General features: G+C 37.4%; 1 protein-coding gene across 2 annotated transcripts in view; it reads left to right on the plus strand.

Moving 5' to 3' along the window:
* LOC105829211 (zinc finger protein 358) overlaps positions 1-8,539 on the plus strand; it is a 30,369-nt gene extending 21,830 nt beyond the window's left edge. For both annotated transcript variants that reach the window (XM_036285775.1, XM_028189242.2), the window contains one exon: positions 6,325-8,539. In XM_036285775.1, the coding sequence (XP_036141668.1) occupies positions 6,325-6,584 (260 nt within the window). In that variant the 3' untranslated portion in view covers positions 6,585-8,539. The remainder of the gene's footprint in view (positions 1-6,324) is intronic.
* Positions 8,540-18,259: the final 9,720 nt, after the last annotated feature.

Genomic DNA, 18,259 nt, shown 5'->3' on the forward strand with positions numbered 1-18,259 from the left:
GATTTGTCACGATTCCTAATGTTGATCGACGCGCTAATAATTTAATAGCCATACATCCGCCATGATCGTACGGGAGAGGATTATTGCCGCGGATCCCTGCGGTATACCAAAAGCACTAAGGAGCTAACGGACTTAGTCCTTGGTATCGTGTTTCCTTCTTCCTACCCTTGATTCCTGTTCCCCGATCGGCCCTGCCAAAATTATTGCTTGGTACAGAATGCTCTTTGTCACCGATTTATGATTAAATTATGTAACGATAAAAAATTTCTAACACTCAATTATATTACATTTTAATTAATCTACCTATATATGTATCATGTTTTCGTGTAAAATAAATTGGAATTATTTTTGTTTATACAATTAATAAATATTATGTTTAATATTAAATACCTAATGATATTAATCATAATCAAATTCTGAGTTTAGATTTTTTTATTTATAAATCGCTGCACGTTGGGGTCGGCTGTAATCGACATCTTTTTGCGATCGATCGTTTCACCTATCTTTCCACTGAGGGATTCCCGTGTTTCGCCGGGATGGGGCGTAAAATCATGGCTGACGTGGGCGTAAACTGGTAAACACAAACGTGACTCAGTGCGAAATTGGAGACTAGTAACGGCCGCTTGTAAATCGGTATATCGATATACAACGAACAAAGGCGTATTGGTGTTTACGTTTTTTATTTTGTACTTTATGCGACGAGACAAAATATGTCCCAAACGTACTGGGATTTCGCTAAAAATAGATTTTTCTAGTTTTGTTTTCTGCTTCGTTACAAAAAAATTGTATTGTTATACTCGCTAGTGGCGTAAAAATACATGCAACAAAGCAAAATAGAATTTCTATTAATAGAAATTAATTTGAAAGTTATTAATTACATAACACTATTAAATTTAAAGCTATGTATAAAATAAATTGTACACAGTTTTTAATCATTATTTGCTTGTTAACGAGATATAAAATATTGGTCTATTATCTTATTAACATTTTTAGTCGATTTAATTCAATTTTAGACTTTTCATAAATATTCTTCTATTTATTTAATACTAAAATATCTTATATGTTTAAGTTTGTGTAAAAATTTTAGCTATCTTATTAAAAAATTTGTTTTTCCTAGGTGACATAAAAAGCCGAACAATACGTTTTAACAGAACATCAGGAATATATAATAATTTCCGTCGGTTCTCCAATCATATCCCTCCAATATTTTTTGCTTCTCCGGCCTGTCGCGGAGACGAACGCCGTGCTGCAGAAGCAACGGTCTGATTGATATCCTCAGGTAATCCTTGCGCGAGCTTTGAAGATACGGAAGAAAATCCATGCTGTCCTCGATATGAAATATGAGATGTGGCGCTCTTCTTCGATTCCACCCTCCTCTCGTCTCACGCGAGAATTTCAGTTAGAGGGCAGAGACGCCCCAAGAGGCTCGGAACGTGGTCGATGAAGACGAGAAGAAATCAATGCCTCGGCCAGCGTCCGGTTCACCTTCTACATACCAGTATCTTCTCTCTCTCTTGCCCTTTCCATCGTTCTTTTCCTGTTTTTCTTTTTCCATTTCAATTTTCGTCTTTTCCGTTGCTTCTTATCATTTCTGTTCGTGCAAAAATGTGCAATGATTTAAATGTCGAAATCAATGTTAAAGTAAACACCAATATATAAGATCTATTTCTATTATAATGATTTCCGATATTGAGGAAGAAAAAGAATATAATATCTCGAAGAGGCACATGCATATAGAACATTTAGCCTAAAAAATTTTAAAAGTTATTTAAAGATAAATGTATGATATTTTAACGTTTAAGATTTTATTGTCGGTTATTATTATAATTGAAGATTGAATATTAAGGAACAACACTAGAATATATCGTGTATAACTTATTTTATTAAAATGCGATTACGTTTTATTTGTGAATTGTAATTAAAAGTAAATATTAATATGTAGATATGGCTAATTGAATCAATAAGTTTTGATAAAAGTTCAAAACATTCAAATATATAAATTTAGATAGCTGAATTGAGATAACCTCTAGTTATTATTGTAATGGTATTTTTGTCAAGTGTGTCGATTAAATTCGGTTTCTCGTAAGTTCGCACGCGAGGACGTGCGAAAGAAACATTTGAACTTGCGTTACTCGCAAAGGATGCACGAGCAGCGATGGGACGGGAGAATTAGCGGAGACGGAGTACCCTCTCGCGCACAAGATTTCCGGGAGTTTAATATAGTTTTAGGGGCGTCGGTCGACAGCCCTGAGGGGTGTAATGGCGTCTTAAACCTCAGGGGTTCTCAGCCCCGAATCTTTTCGCCCGCAGAGCCAACCGGCTTCATCGAGCTTCGCTGTTAAAAATTCGCGAGCGTCGAATCTCAACTGCCGCCGCCGGTTAAATCTTTGATCTCCGCCACTTCTCGATGCCGCAGAGGTATATACATGCGCAGGCTGAGGCAGAGAATGCATCCCGTGTGCATTTAGATCGAAACGCCTTGGTGCTTCCCGCATAAGGGATAAGGACGGATAAGGCGCACTCCGACGGTACTTGATTTTTACGAGCACGTAAATTCCGAGAGACGCTCGGCTTTTTTCTCTCCGCCAACTTACCTTTTCTTTGAAAATTCCTCTATTCTCAGTGAATCCGCTCCTATAATTTATGGTTTCCAATTGTTGATCGAATCATGTACTAGAAAAGTTAAGTTGTTGCAATCTACAGAAACTTTTTAACGAAAATATTGAAAGAATTGATAATGCAAGAAATAATCGTACCTGTTTCAGTTTTAAATATTGTAGATTGTATTGTTTTTCGATTAAAGTTTGATCTATTAAATTTTGATTGACTTGTCGATCGTCAAAGGAGCTTTAAGTTTCTTTACAAATGTCAATTTAAATGCCAATTTTGTGTAATTTAATTCTGTGATTTAAATAAACCAAATATATTATACTTTTTTTTCTCGTTTAAATAAAACTTAAAAGTTTTGTTAAAAGACACAGGATCTGTGATAATATTTCAAAATTGATTATAAATTTATAAAAAAATAATGAATTCCTTATGTCACTTGAAGGTTTGGACATCATTTTGATATTTCTTTCACGAATCTATAAGACCACAGGTTCTATATGTACTACATTTCATATTCTTTATTTTCCTCCTTCTCCTTTCGAAAATTCTTTCGCTCACAGTTGGAATTTTCCGTTCATACTCGAAGTATTATTGATCATCGATCATCGTTCCAGTCACGTTCTTGAAGGTGCATCGTCTTGCCTTTGCAAGAGAATATTGGTATCCATGAGTAACATAAACAAGTGATCTATACAAGGTCTAATAAAATTTTTACCGAGAATAGATCGACCCCCTTTTGATTAATCAATAACGGTATTTTCACGAAGACGTTGTAACGTTTAGCGTAATGCGGCTAACGCATATTGTTGTTAATAACTCGTTCGTTTCAACGAATTTATTAACGCGGTTATTTTGAGACAGACAATTCCGCCGAAGAAATAAACCTGACGGATCCAACGGAGTTCCGACGGCTCTTGATTTTTATGAGCGCGTAAATTTCCGGCGGCTCCTTTTCTTTCTTGCCCTGTCTTTCTCTTCTTTACTTTGTTTCCGAGAAACGAGAATCCCAGTAGACCCGGCGTTCCATTTCTACACATTATTCTCCCCTTTTTTCTCCCGTCCTCTTAATCCTTCGTTTTCTCAAGAAAATGATATTTTAAAGTGCCATACTCTCTCTTTCTCCCGCATATGAACGCTGAACTTAATATCCTCCCGCTCGCTAAAAAATGCCGCGGTTCGCGCTAGCTACATCAACAGTGTAAGGGAATAAAAATAGTGACATTATCTCTAGATAGCAAATTGCGTAGAGTATACTGTTGAATAAAACATGATGCACCGTGAAATTAAAATGAGTACATATATATATATATATATATATATATATATATATATATATATATATATATATAATATATCTAGTACATAATATAAAAAAACTACGTTATAAATAATATTATATTTTTTAAAATCTCAGAAATATTGACAAAATTTTTGACAAATTTGAAATATCGATATCTTTTTAAAAAGAGATTCGAGAAAGTTTTACATTTTTTAAAATCCTGAATATATTTTAAAATATATTTTAAAGTTTTACATTCTCTTTAACTAATATCCATCTGAGTACGCGGAAAACGAATTTTCGAGGTCCATTTACTAGTCAGTTAAACAGGAAGGGTTTGTACCGAGTGCGAGGGATTTTGGATTTTCGGGTGGCCGTTTTCCTGGCAGGAACGATATTCCGTAACCATGGAGAAGTCGTTGCGATATAGACACGAAACGGGCAACCTCGGTACGAGCGCTCGGACGGTTCTTGATTTTACGAGCTCATAAATTTCAAACGGCCGCCCTGCGCTTCCACCCCCGTCCTGGCTTCCATCCGCGCTTAACTCCGCGAAAATTCTATCCGTTTCGTCTCACACCCCCTTGGGTTCACGTAGAACTCCAAGGAATTTCATCGAGCGGCGAAACTCGTCGGATTCCTACGGTACACCCTCCACAAAAGCGCGTCCTTAACTCTGAATCCGCGCGTGAATCTTGATCTGAAGGGCAGAGCAACTATGCGACTGATGTTCGCATAAAATGACTGCGTAAAATCATGTACGTGATACGCAAACCTTGATAAAGTGACAGAGTAGTGCATCAGATATATAGGTCAGAATTTACAGAGAACTCAATAAATATGTATTTAATTAACTGTACTTCCTACAATAATATTCCTTCTGAATTTGTAACTCTATGATGAAAGCTTAATAATAGAAAAGCATATTCTCGAAATATTTTACAAATAAAATATATAGAGAAGTCTTAATGGAGAGCATCGGAACAGAGAGAAGCATTACTAAATTCAAAGTGCTAACTTACCCATTACACGCGAAGTACAAGTGTCAAAATTATCAAGTATCAAATAGTAAGACATCGCGTCGCGAGCGAAGGTAACTAATATTCGCATCTTAAATTAAACTTGTCGGATCGATGTTCGTGGCAGTTTGCATTGACTCGAATTTCGGGAAGGACACCGGCGCTCTCGCGCGTCGGATATATGGGTCATCACGTCCGGTCCCGAGAAATCCCCGGGAAGAAGTAGCCGATATTTTTTCCCGGATAGGAAATCAAGATCGCGGCCGGGTATAATCGCGAGGGCGATCGACGACCTCGTCGTATCGGCCGGGGCGAGATTGAAGGCTCGGCTAACGAGTTGTTTATGGATCCACCCTCCGTCCGTGGCCGTGCCGATACCGAAAGGGCGAGAGCGTGTACGTACGTGTGTACCGGTTGCTTGGCCAGACGTATGGACGTACGGGGGAGTCCATTAACGGGCCCTCCGTTGCCCACCAGCGGCGTAGTTCGCATCGTCGTAGTGCCACCACCACCCCTCCGGCAGGCAGTCGCTTTCTCTCTCACCCTTAGTCAGCAGCAGCCGGGTTATCCCGTCGGTAGTCATGGTAACACGTGGGTTGGAGCCGCCCCCGGCCGCCAATCAGAGCTCGCGGCCAGGATGAGAGAAACGAGCGGCGACCCTTCGAGCCGGAGTTCTCTCCTCGCCCCTTAGACAACGAAGGCTTGCAGCGGCGCGCATAGACACCCCTTTCCACTATTCGCTCTTCTCTCGGTCCGTCTCTCTCGCTGCCTTTTCTCGCCGCCGGGGTGGCTGAGATTCTCGCTTGGGAGGAAATCTTAACCGGGCGTGCCCCGCATCGCTGATGCCACCTACACCCGTTTGGCGAGGTGGCTAGCCTTCCATGCCTTCCGTCTTCCTCCCTTCTCCCTTCGCCTTGAGAGGAGAGTCTTGACCGAGCAGGATAGAGCTGGCGGCACTTTGGGATTAACGTGCATGCTGGCTGGAATGCGACAGGCGGAAGGAAAGCTGGATTGCGCTGTTCGAGTTTTCCGATTCCCCCTTGAGTTCATTGTACTTGATCAACGATACGATCAACTACCTTTACAGATAACTCGGCTAAAACGACACGTTGCGTCCGTATCCATAAATAGAGTTTTTACTAGCGAGAGAGATGCCAGATATTTCGCTGTCTGATTGAAAAATTGCGGAATATTATCGGAGTTTTTATAAATAAACCTTCTTCTTCCAATTTCATGTATATTTCCAATTATTGAATGTAAGAAACTTATTTTGACAATAGCTAAAAATTTATAATTGAGTAGATATTTATTCTTCAGTTCTCTTTCGCTCTCTCTCTCTCTTTCTCTCAGACATCGATCCGATCGGCAAAAGTCTAAAATCCCGCTAAACACTTTTCCATCTCTTTTCTGTTGTAGGCGAGAAACCTCATAAATGTCAAGTATGCGGTAAAGCTTTCTCGCAGAGCAGCAACCTGATCACGCACTCGAGAAAGCACACGGGCTTCAAGCCGTTCGCCTGCGAGCTCTGCGGCCGAGCTTTCCAGCGTAAGGTCGATCTGAGGAGGCATCGCGAGACCCAGCACGCTGATCTGAACGCGTCGCATCGACCGCCGATTGGTTCGATTCCCGCAAGTCAGAATTCCCTGCCCAGTGGAAATTCGTCGATGATACAGTGAGACCGCGACGAGGGAGCGGTTGACAATCTGGCGCCGGATTAATACGGAATGACGATTGGAGATCGTCGCAATTAGCGACTCTTTTCCGCGAATCGGAAGGCGGTTCGGACAAGATTGAGGACGCAACTACGAGAATTGAAATCATGAATAACGATCTCAGTGATGGTGGAGAAGTGAGAGCGATAAATTAATCTCATAGATAAAATCGCTAGTGAGGCGATTGCGAATCGCATTGTGGTGAATTGCTGGCAGGAAGATGTTAACTTTTTGCATTTTGCATTAAATATTCTCTGGTTTCAATATTTTTACACATATTTTCCAACATAAAAAATGTTTTTAACTAACATTACTTGAGAGAGAAAGAGATACTTATAACTAAATTTTAATTTATAACATTAATACGAAAAAATTTTTATAGAATTACATTAGAAGGATAATTGATTAAATTAAAAAGTGCGATTCCTCAATCATTAATCAAAAAGCAAAATGTTAATATCATTCAATCGCGGATTACATTGAGGATGCAAAATTTTGTGTAAATTCAGATCGCGTAACAGAACGAAACTAATCGGAATGGTGCAATTCAAGAGTAAACTTTCGGGACAAAGTAAAATTTACCGGAAAGGGGTACTGTAGCATTTTTTATGTGTGTTTTATCTTTACCGATCTTTTGACGTTAGTGCGAAGAGACTGTGTATGTTAATATTTATTTGACAAATTTGTTTCGCGTGCGTCGATTAATCTTAACGCGAGTATCCCACCATTTCAAGGATTCTTAACTTGCGAAATATACTCAGGATAAATGGAGAAAGTGAATTGGTGATTTGTTGCGACTGGACATTCCATGAAAAAGCGTTGAATCCGTTTTGTTCCTAAGTGAAGTGTGTGCCGGGGTTTGGTTTCTTCGACGATTTTCATTCGGACAGAGAGCCTTCTGCGGTGAGAAGTGATAATTTATGAATTACGATACGTAAAGCGTAAAAGTGAATGGACTGATGACTGTTTTTTGTTACGGACGATGATTAAGATTTCCTACTTTAATCGTCTATCTACCTGCAAATCGATTACCTGTTACTATGTAACTTCTCTTATTACGTAGATATTTTCAAGATACGCAGTGCGTATCGTCGAGCTAGTCGGACGGTCAAGATTATATAACTTTTATAAAATTAATCATTTTATGAAGGTATTATATTATATATATTATTTATGTTAACAATCACATCTTCTGACCAAAAACAAGATTTTTTTTAATTGAAAATACATGCAAATAATATTATATAATTTTTAATATAGAAGAAATTAATTAAATTAATTTAAGAATAATAACTTTTTTAAAAATTACGTCCGAGTAGCACGATCGAATGGCGTATAGTATGTCAAAGTACGGCAAAAACGTACTGTATTTTGCATATCTCCCGCACCTGTCGTTGAAAAAAAAGTCAATCAAGACCATCAACCCCTAAAGTTGCAACTGTGACCAAAAATTGTAAATAGCACGTAGATCGTATCACGGCTAGTCTCTAAGCGTATAAATATATACATATAAATAAGTCGAAGCTATAAATATTATAAATAGAGAGGGCACGTAATGCGGCGCAGAGTCGTTCCGTCTAATGGCGGCTCGCTCGCCGTGGCCTCACCAAAAAAGTTATTATATTCTTCCCTTTTTCTCGCTATCGAAATTTTTATTGTTGTACCATTAATATCATTATGTAATTATTGTAATTAGAGACTCGCTATTAATATTATTGTCATTATTATTATTAACAATAAACGCTGTTACCATTTGTAAACGCGCTTCTTCTGACTAACAATCTCTCTCTCCTTCCTTTAACCGTTCAATATGTTTTTGTAAAATAAGATTTGCTTTTTATTTTTTATTTATGTTATTGCATATTTGATTGTATGACATAGAAAATTGACATAATAAAAATAATTATTTTGATAATATATTCAAGTTGTAAGTAAAAACAGGTCCATAATTTCATTAAAATAAAGAAACAACCGAGAATAATTGAGGAATATGCCTTCGACACGCGTCTTAATTTAGACAAGCCTTCCACTTTCCGTCCAAGTCGATAGCTCGATTAATCAAGGTCGCTGAATCTGGCACTGCCGGATCACGATCGTCCTCCCAGCTTCACTCGCTGTAATTCAGGGTTAAACGGCCCTGCCAATTAAGCAGACTACCCTGAAGAACCCCTTAACAGCCCAATATGTTTTCTGCCGGAGAGAGAGAGTTTCCCTGAACTTCCCCTCCCTCCCGCCCATTCTCGCGCTCATTATTTCGTGCAGGGGTGTGCGAGCGCGATGCTGGGGCGAACGTGAGATTTTCCGTAAGCTCGTTTACAGCTTCTATCGTCTGCGCCAATCGTGCAGGACGTCGCGGAGATAAAGGATAAGGGCCGGCAAAAGAGAGAAGAAAGATGGGGAACGCCGAAAAATTTATCTGCAAGAGAGATAGGCGAGGAGAAAGATAAATAGAGAGCGAGACAGAGACTGTAGAGGGACATTACAGCACAGACTGCACGACACCATGACGCAGCCACGGGAGCAGATTGGACAGTTATTGCATTCTGGGTAAGATTAATTGATATGGGGACCGGTGGGTGGGACGAAGGGCGCGCGGCTACGTCGGCGCTTAAACCTTGTCTCAGGCTGTACGAGCCGGGGATGAGAGAGCGGTGATTAACCGATTGCACCGTGAACCGAGTGGAACCGAATATTCTCCTTCCCCTCCCGCGTACTTCCTAATAGCCATTGAGTAATAGAGAGCCGTTCATTATTAAACAGTCGCGCAAAGACGTACGTGAGACATCATCATGTGGATCAAGCATTTGTAAAGAAGCTTTAATGCGATCTTGAGCTAAGTAATGGATTTTTAAACAACTACACCTGGAAAGAACGATTTCGCCAAGGTTTTCGCTAAAAATTTAACTGGACAAAGATGAGAAAGAAATTTTGTCAGACCATCAAAATAATTATGTTGGAAATAATTTTGATTGCTAGAATGTTAAAACTTTTTGTAGCATTGCTCATCACGCTTAAACGTTCTTTATAATTATCTTGATGGCTTAACAAAATTATTTTTAAATTTATATATATAGCGCGTATTTATAGAGCTAAATTTTTAGATACTTTAGCAAAACCGTTTTTTTTATATATATATATATTTTGCAAGAACTTATTATTTACATCACATGGTTAATATCCAGAAACTATCTTTGAATCTTAAAGCATCAACCCCTTTCTGTCCATCCCGATGCAAAGATAATAATAAGGAGTCAATGAGTTTGCGGCGATAAAATCCGTAATGATCCACGGGCAGCGTTGAAAATTGTCCGAACAATTTTGCGAAGTACCGTGCGACCGTAATACCCCGTATTATTGGTATATCGGCCCCGTCGCGAGTATTCCAATCGCGAATATTTCCGGCTATCGGCAATTTCTACGACACCACTTCAGCGTGCGGTATCGGCTGCGGTGTGTGCGTATGTGTGTGTGTGTGTGTGTGTAGAAGTACCCTGCGCATATCGCTTCTCTTCATCGTATCCTCGTGGAGAACAGCCGTCCCAGGGCTGTATCATCTCGTGCAGCTGCCGGCTATGGAACGTTCGAATACGTTTTAGGGGACAACTCCATATACTCGCCGTATGCGGATACACCTTATGACTATTAAGGTATTCACGGCCCCTCGGAGGACGCCCCAGTTTGAAATATGGCGACTCGGGTCACCGCCAGCGTATACACCGCCAGTCAGAGACGCCGCTATCTCGCACCGTCGTTCTCCCCCTTCCGTCGTTTTCAATCCCTCTCACCCTCTCTCCTTCCCTCTTTTTCTCCGCCACGACTCCGCTTTTCCTTTTTCGTATTCCTTTCCACGTGTCCTTGTACACGTACACGTTCGGCGGAGTGCCGCACGGTGGAGAGGGCGGCATCCCCCGTGTACCGCGGTTTTCCATATTATTTACAACCCCCCGTCCTGCACATTGCCCCCGCAATAACTCGGTCCGGATCCGCGAACGCGCGAGCGTGTCACCAAATTGGTGGAAAACCGTACGGGAACGTCGTAACCTGTCCTGGTCCGTGACAACTCTGAGTGATGTAGTGGCACAAGGATCCGACGTACGAATGTGTCCGTTAGAGGGAGGACGGAGGGATATATATATATATATATATATACATATATGATTGCTCGACAATTTTTTTAAGAGTTGATCTTGATAGTTTTGCTGCGGCTCGAAGACCGTGTCGTTTCAACAATTGATTGTCGATGAGAAATGCCACGATTAAAAGTTAAGTGTCATATTATTACTTACTGAAACTAATATTCATTACAAAACACTTTAGGTATATATAATTCAGAAACGTCTCCAATTTTATATCTTTTAAATAAAAAAGAAATACTGATTTATTGAATGTCATGTGATTATTCCATGTGAACGCGACAAATGTACAGGCAATACCATAGACATATAATATACGTCTATGGACAATGCTGAAATAATGTTTAAACCGAATAGCAAACAAATTCTAACAATATAAAACAATTTCAATTGCTTTTTAAATTATATTTCATGTGTTATATAATGTTGAGTTTAGACCAAAGGCAAAATTTAAGCCCGATTAAAAGACTTTATCCGAATTACGCACACGTAACGTTTATTTAATTCGGGCTTTCACACACATGAATAATCAATTTAACCGTTTGCGAACAATGTGCCCCATTGACTTGCATGATACATGTATAATTACTTTTAATTTGGCTAAACAGTTCTCTTCAATTACTTTAAAAAATGATAAATGCCACGGGATCGATTTGCCTATTTGATCTCATTGTCGCATCATAGAAAAGCGTATACTCATTCTGCATAAATATTGTTCGCGTTCTCATAATGCATCACAGTTATGCGCAAAATATTTTTCTGCTAAAATATTAAAAATATTATTTCTTTCGTTAGTTCATTTTTTCACTATTTTCAAAATATTCGCAACTTTTTCCAATTCCTTTTTATTCTTCCGCGCGTCGAGTTTCCAGGCCAACGTGTGACCGGATAGCGAAATCTCATTTCGCGCAAATGCGTCCCGCGGATGCTGCGTGGATTTGCACGTCAGTTGCATTTGCACGGGTCAACCGGATTAAAAAACGTCGATGTCCAATTATCGTTCGGACACCGCGCGGCTAATGGAATTTTAGAGAGGGAGGATTAGGGAGCTCGCGCTCGCGCGCTCTACGGTTCATGCAATTTTCGTGCGTTGCGTGCCGCGAGCTAATTCGTTCCACGCGCGGATCGTGACGGAGATATGTTCCTTCCGTTGACGGAAACGCACAGAGGAACAAGCGCAATTTCGCTCACGATCACTTACAGTTAGAGCCGCATAGGTCAGATAGCAACTAATTCGCGCGTGCACGCTCCCTCGTCAATTCGGCTGACGTAGCATCCGGCCGTAGCATCCGATCGTTTGCGGCTCCTCAAAAATTGTCAGATCTTTGAGCGCACTTGAGAGCTTCCTATCGCAAAACTAAACGATAGTCCTCTCTATTTTTCAGTTTTTTTTTCTTTTTTTTTTGTTTGTATAAATAGTCCGACATTCGATCAGGCGACAAGCTGTCACGGATGCAGCCATTTATCAGTAGGCTTCTCTAATAACGAGGCGACTCTCTCTTTCTTCCGGGCGCCGCGCGACTTTAAACAAATAGCTCGACATGGAAAACGGGAAGAGAGAAAACAAATGGTCGCTTACGCTTGCGAGGAAGAAAAGGGCACGTCGCGCGTTCCGGCGATCAATCAAGCGTCTCCGGCCGGACTTAATACAGTCAGAGATCGATTGAATTCTGACTTGCCTGGGTCCGTATAACGGTCCTCGTGAATTTTTGTAGAGGATTTCACAGGACAGAAGAGAGCTGTTTTCCGATGTCGTAATATTAAAAAGAAATATAAAATATCCCTTGTGCTTTATTACAACTATCTGTAATTGTCTACTAACTGTCCGACTTTATTAAAATTAAACAATTTTTGCGATTAAAATTAAATCTGATTAAATTAATGTGAAGGTTGAAGTCAAAATTAAATCGCGATTCAGATTGGAATTAAGAGAGATATATTTTTGTTGAGACGGGAAAAAATCAATTTTACTAGAAAAATTCGCAAGCAAGAGAAACAAGCGGCAATAGTCTGCACTTAGTGTGACAATGCCATTTCCAATCGACTATAAAGTCTCCCAGTACGTCTTCGGGAATCAACGAGAGCACACGAATAGGCTTGGCGATCCGCACGAAGGTGATGACGACGCTCCCATGGGCGTCCGATTCATTACCCATCCTGAATAAATGATCATCCACGATCGCGGGTGGCTACATTCCACGGGAATGTTGGCCAGAGAATACTTCGGAAAAGTGATTATTCGTCGATGCTATGTCGTCCTCGGCGAAATCGACCCCCAAGGACATGCATCGTGCCTCGCTGAAGCAACCGTGGCATCGTGTATCTCCTTCGGCTGCATCATTGATGAGCAGGATCAACGAATTCTCCCCGCCTTCACTTCAGTACCTTAACTCTAGATTCTTCGTACGATGTTTATGTATTTTATTTCACGCGACGACAGCGTATATATATATATATGTATAGCGCTAATTATTATTTTTATTGAATTTATAAAAATAATGTATTTTTATTTTTAAAAAGTTTATAATTTTAAATTTGAGTTTAGCTTTGCTTGCATTTCTCTTTAATTGACTTTTTTAAGTATAAAAAGTCAATTGCTCTTAGGAAGAATAGAAATATTATTTCAAAAAGATATTATTTTAACTATATGTGATATCTTTAAACAATTATTTAAGAATAAACTATTGCCATCAATTTCTTTCGCATAACAATTTTTTATTTGGTGTTAATTTTATAGTCAATTTTCTATTGTTATTATCTTAAAAATTTGACTCAATAGAGATTCATCGGATCCAACCGAGTACACAACTGTTCGGAATCTCTTGTCTTTCGATCGTAATTTTTTTCCACCCTCTCGCATTTATCGTTCCCACGCGTAACATCTCATCGACGACGGTGCAAATGGAAATATAATCATCCCTCCTTTACTTCGTGGTACCGTGCATAATTTCGCGATCGACCTCGTCGATGTCGCGGACTGTATCGCCGCCTGGACCACGTAGCAGCCGTAACTCAGTTTCCAAACGGATCGTCTCCTAGGAATACTTTATGCGTACTACACGTCATTCCAACCGCCTAGTCCGGAAAGATGGAGGTCGCCGTGGATGGGGTGGTAGGAACCGCGGAAGACACGGATCCTTAAGTATTCTATGCGTCGTGCGGGACTAGTGCATCGGTCTTAAGATGGCGGCGAGGGAGGATTCGCGGGATAGGACTCTGCGCCGATACCCTTTCGCAGGGAAAGGAAACGCCGGTGGTAGGAGGTCCTTGGGTAATCATATAAGGGATAGCTAGAGTCGCGCGAGGAAGATCGGGTATCAACTTTTGATCCTCCGATATCTCCGGCAGCCTGGCGGGCCCCTTCCAGTCGGAGGAGTGTGTCTGTATTCAAACGGCTCTAACTCGATATAAGCGACGCTCCCAGAGGCATCCTTCCGCTGAGGAGGACGGGGAGGATGAGCTGGAGGACACCAGACCCTCCCTACCTTGTCGCTTACGCCCACCCCCATCTTCGGAAATAAGAGTATCCCGTGTAGCCGGTGCCTCCAATCGAATTTACATCCCGACTGCTTCGCTCCCATTCCCGAAGACGCGGGGGTGGATCCTCGACTTCGCTAAAGTGCTATCTGCTATGATCCCGCATGGATGGAGGCGCGTAGCGACCATCAAAATGGCATCGTGGTCCACTACGGTATTTTGAAGCATATTCGATAAGATATCGAATGGAGACAGATGTCTTTCGAATAGTTTCTCAGAAAATAACTAATATATGTTGAGATGAAAAGAGAAATTTACTAGTTTTTGAATAGAATATATTTAATTTATTTAAACACAATAAAATAAATATATTGCATAAGAAAATAATAATTGATTAAAAGTGTAATAGTTTATATCAAAATTATGAAATAGTAAGACTTATTAGTAAATGACATTGTTCCAATATATAGATAAATTGAGAAATTAATGAGCTTTGAGATATTAGATTATTGAGTTATAATGAGTTAAACTATTTAAATACTTTTTAAAAAAATTACAATTATTAAATTGTTAAATATAAAATACTATTAGTAATAGCTAGCTATATGTATATAATACTATTAGCAATATTAATATTGATTTTTATTGTAGAATTATTAATTTTTAATTATCTTCTTTCTTTTTTTAAGTTTATAATAATAATATATTAAATTAAAATGTAAGCAAAATAATAAATCTTAATTTTATTTTATTAATGAAATTATTTATTATATTAATAAAAATACTAATCAATCTTTATTTATTTGTTTATTGTTATTTCTACTTCTAATTTAATGTGACTTATAATAACGATCCGAAATATTTATTAATTAAAATTTATCTTATCGTAGATGATAAGAAAGCAGACTACATTGCTAACAGATGGATATTATAATTTCTATATCATCAAATAAAAATAATAGCAGTAATTATCATCGACCTATAAAATAGAAATATGCATTACAATTAATTTTTTAATACCGGAGAAAAATTTGAGAGCAGCTACGGCGATTTAGTTATGATTTTATTTTGGAACACCTTTGTGGCAAACAAAATGTGGATATTGAACTACGTAGTCAATGTCTAATCTGTAAGTAACATCCATGATATTGTGGTTCTCTTCCGTGCTATAGCCAGAAGCATTTATACTATAAATTTTAAAATTATATGGATTATTTATGTATTATTACGTTTACGTTATATTTACGTAAAACTTTTTTATGTAGGCCACACAAGCAGTGCAAATTATTATAAATTGGATAATACAATGCAGAAAAAAAATTAAATTAAGATTGTTAATATATCTAACTTTGTTTATTTAACTTTACTCTTACTTTATTCAACTGTGCCTACAGACAGTATGTAAATTAAAATAAGTTCATGTATCACATAAATTATTTTCTTTAAAAATTCCAAATTATTAATTATAATAAGCAGTTTTCTGTTTTTATTTCATAGTTTGTAAAAATTGAATATTATTTAAATAAATTGATACATACAATTAAGAATTTTTTATAAAATAAAATAGATTAAGAATTAAATATATAGCTATATTTTGTAAGTATATTGACGATATGTCAGGTTTAATAATTTAATGATTTCTATCTTGTCGATTTACATAAACCCATCTTTATTGCAAGATACGAGAAAGGAAAAGGGCTATTAAAAATGAATACGGTTAAAACGAGAGTCAAGTATATTGTATCGTACTTTAATGGTAGTCTCTTACTCAAGAGTACGCCGCAACGGCTCGCGAGGATTTTCTGTTCGGAATTTTCCTCGCAATTTATGTTACTATAAAATGGTTAGAAGCCAGAGATTTCGCATTACATACCCTCGCGAGATTTCTCGCTGCTCTCGAATATATCTGGAAAGATTATTAATTGCGCTGTTACTTTCGTCGATGAGAAGAAGCCAATCCGACGCAACAAACGTGCATTCTAAAATTGGATTGGCTACGAATGCATGGAAGAAAGCCCGAAATACAAAATGTTAATAATTTTATGGATTTTAACTACATAGTAATAATAACACTATGCTAATAATACTAATATTTAATTGTAGTAAATGTAATTGTACTTAGTATATTTAGTATAATATTACTAAACATATGCAAACGTAATAAAAACTTTTATTCACATTTGTCTGTAAAATTAAGAATATTTAGATTTCTCGGAATACTTTCAATCGCATTATTTGCAAATACTAAATTTCAATTTCGCGGCTCTCTCCCACTTCGCGTCTACTTAATTAAAGATCGCTTCTTTTGTTGCTATCTATATACTTAATAACATTAGTCGATAATATTTTAATCATACCAACACTGCTATAGCGCGTCTTCTTAACAAAGATAAATAATCTATGCTGGAAAATTCTCTCTGAAAAAGGATATATTAATAAGTGTCACCTGATATTCATCACCATCGATCGATCGGTTATTAATTTATTTAAAGAAGGTAATTTTAAAGAAGATAATTCATGGGAACGTATTCTCACGAAAGAAACATACTATCACTTATCAGATATAATCAACCATTTAATAATTTAATTCATTGTTAGACCTTTCCTAGATAGAAATTATTATCATGTATTTGGCGTATAGTAATTTTATTTCATTTTGTTATTATTATTGTAATAATTTCATGTCTTTAATTATAATAATTCTATTCTAATATATTTAAAATCTGTCATTTATCTTTCCAATATTTTTTAAATACAGAAATAGATTATCAGAGACACTTATTTTTTTGATAACAATTTCTTACTTTCTTTTTGTATAAAAAAAATATCGTTTTTATAAAGATCCTATTTGCACAATTTCACAGTAAACCATAATGATAACCGTGTTAAAATTAAGCACAGTTTAGAAGAAAACAAATCTACTCATTCAACAAGTTAGAAGAAATTAGATGTTAAGACTGACTGTAGGTTATGACTATCTATCACATCTAATATCGACAATATATGTCGTTGTAAAAAAGTAACATTAACAACAATAGAAAATAAGAAATTACAAACAAAAATTATAAAATTATAAAATTGTAGAGAAAACATAAACGCCGCGCTCTTAGTTTCGTCTAATGACGAATTTTCTACAAGGGCGTACTTTTACACGAGAAACACGAGAATTCATATGCTCGTGATTCTGGACGAGAAAAGAGGTTGAATTTATCTCGTTCAAGATTTATAATACCAGTCTCTCTGAAAGTATCACTTTCAAGTTTAAATAATGGAGATGAACATTCAATTGTACCAAAAGCGAAGTTGTATGAGGAATAATTAAAGCTGCAATTGCAGTTAATAATAGAACATTTGAATGTTGGATTTGAAATGTTAAATCACTTTAAGATAATCATAATAAAAATTTTACGAAAAATACATGAAAATTTCGATTATCTTCTCGTCAATTATTAAACAACGGATGAAATTCTGTAAATATTAATTTTAAAAAATTCAATTTTATGTATTTAATTTCGGAAAATTCTCAAAATTCTAAAAATTATAAAATTCTTGAATATAATATTGTATGATTAAAATATATATATATATATATATATATATATATATATTATAATATGCGCTGATCAAAAAGAACGTCATATGATATTCAACAGAAGGCAATGAAAATTTAATACACAAGGAAAAAGTTTCGCGAGCAGAATATATCAGATTTCCTATAGATTAAATCTAAAGATATAATACTTTTTTGTTCCAGCTCGGTATAAAATTTTATCGGAGTCCGAATATATAACGCAACGTTTTAATCAACATACACGCGAAAGTCTTCTTAACAATTTGAATATTTATCTGGCAAGCTTAGCAATAAATTATTTGGCACTTGACCCTCTTTGAAATCCCGGTTAAATATATCGCTAAGCTTTTCTTTTTAACTTTTTTGCGGTACGTACGACACTTTCTTCTGTTCGTACCTCCTTAATTTGCGTCATCCAGCTCGAAGTGGACAACGTAATTCAGGCCTAGCTTCGTTTA

The sequence above is a fragment of the Monomorium pharaonis genome, chromosome 4 (assembly GCF_013373865.1).
Source record: "Monomorium pharaonis isolate MP-MQ-018 chromosome 4, ASM1337386v2, whole genome shotgun sequence".
Classification (NCBI taxonomy): Eukaryota; Metazoa; Arthropoda; class Insecta; order Hymenoptera; family Formicidae; genus Monomorium; species Monomorium pharaonis.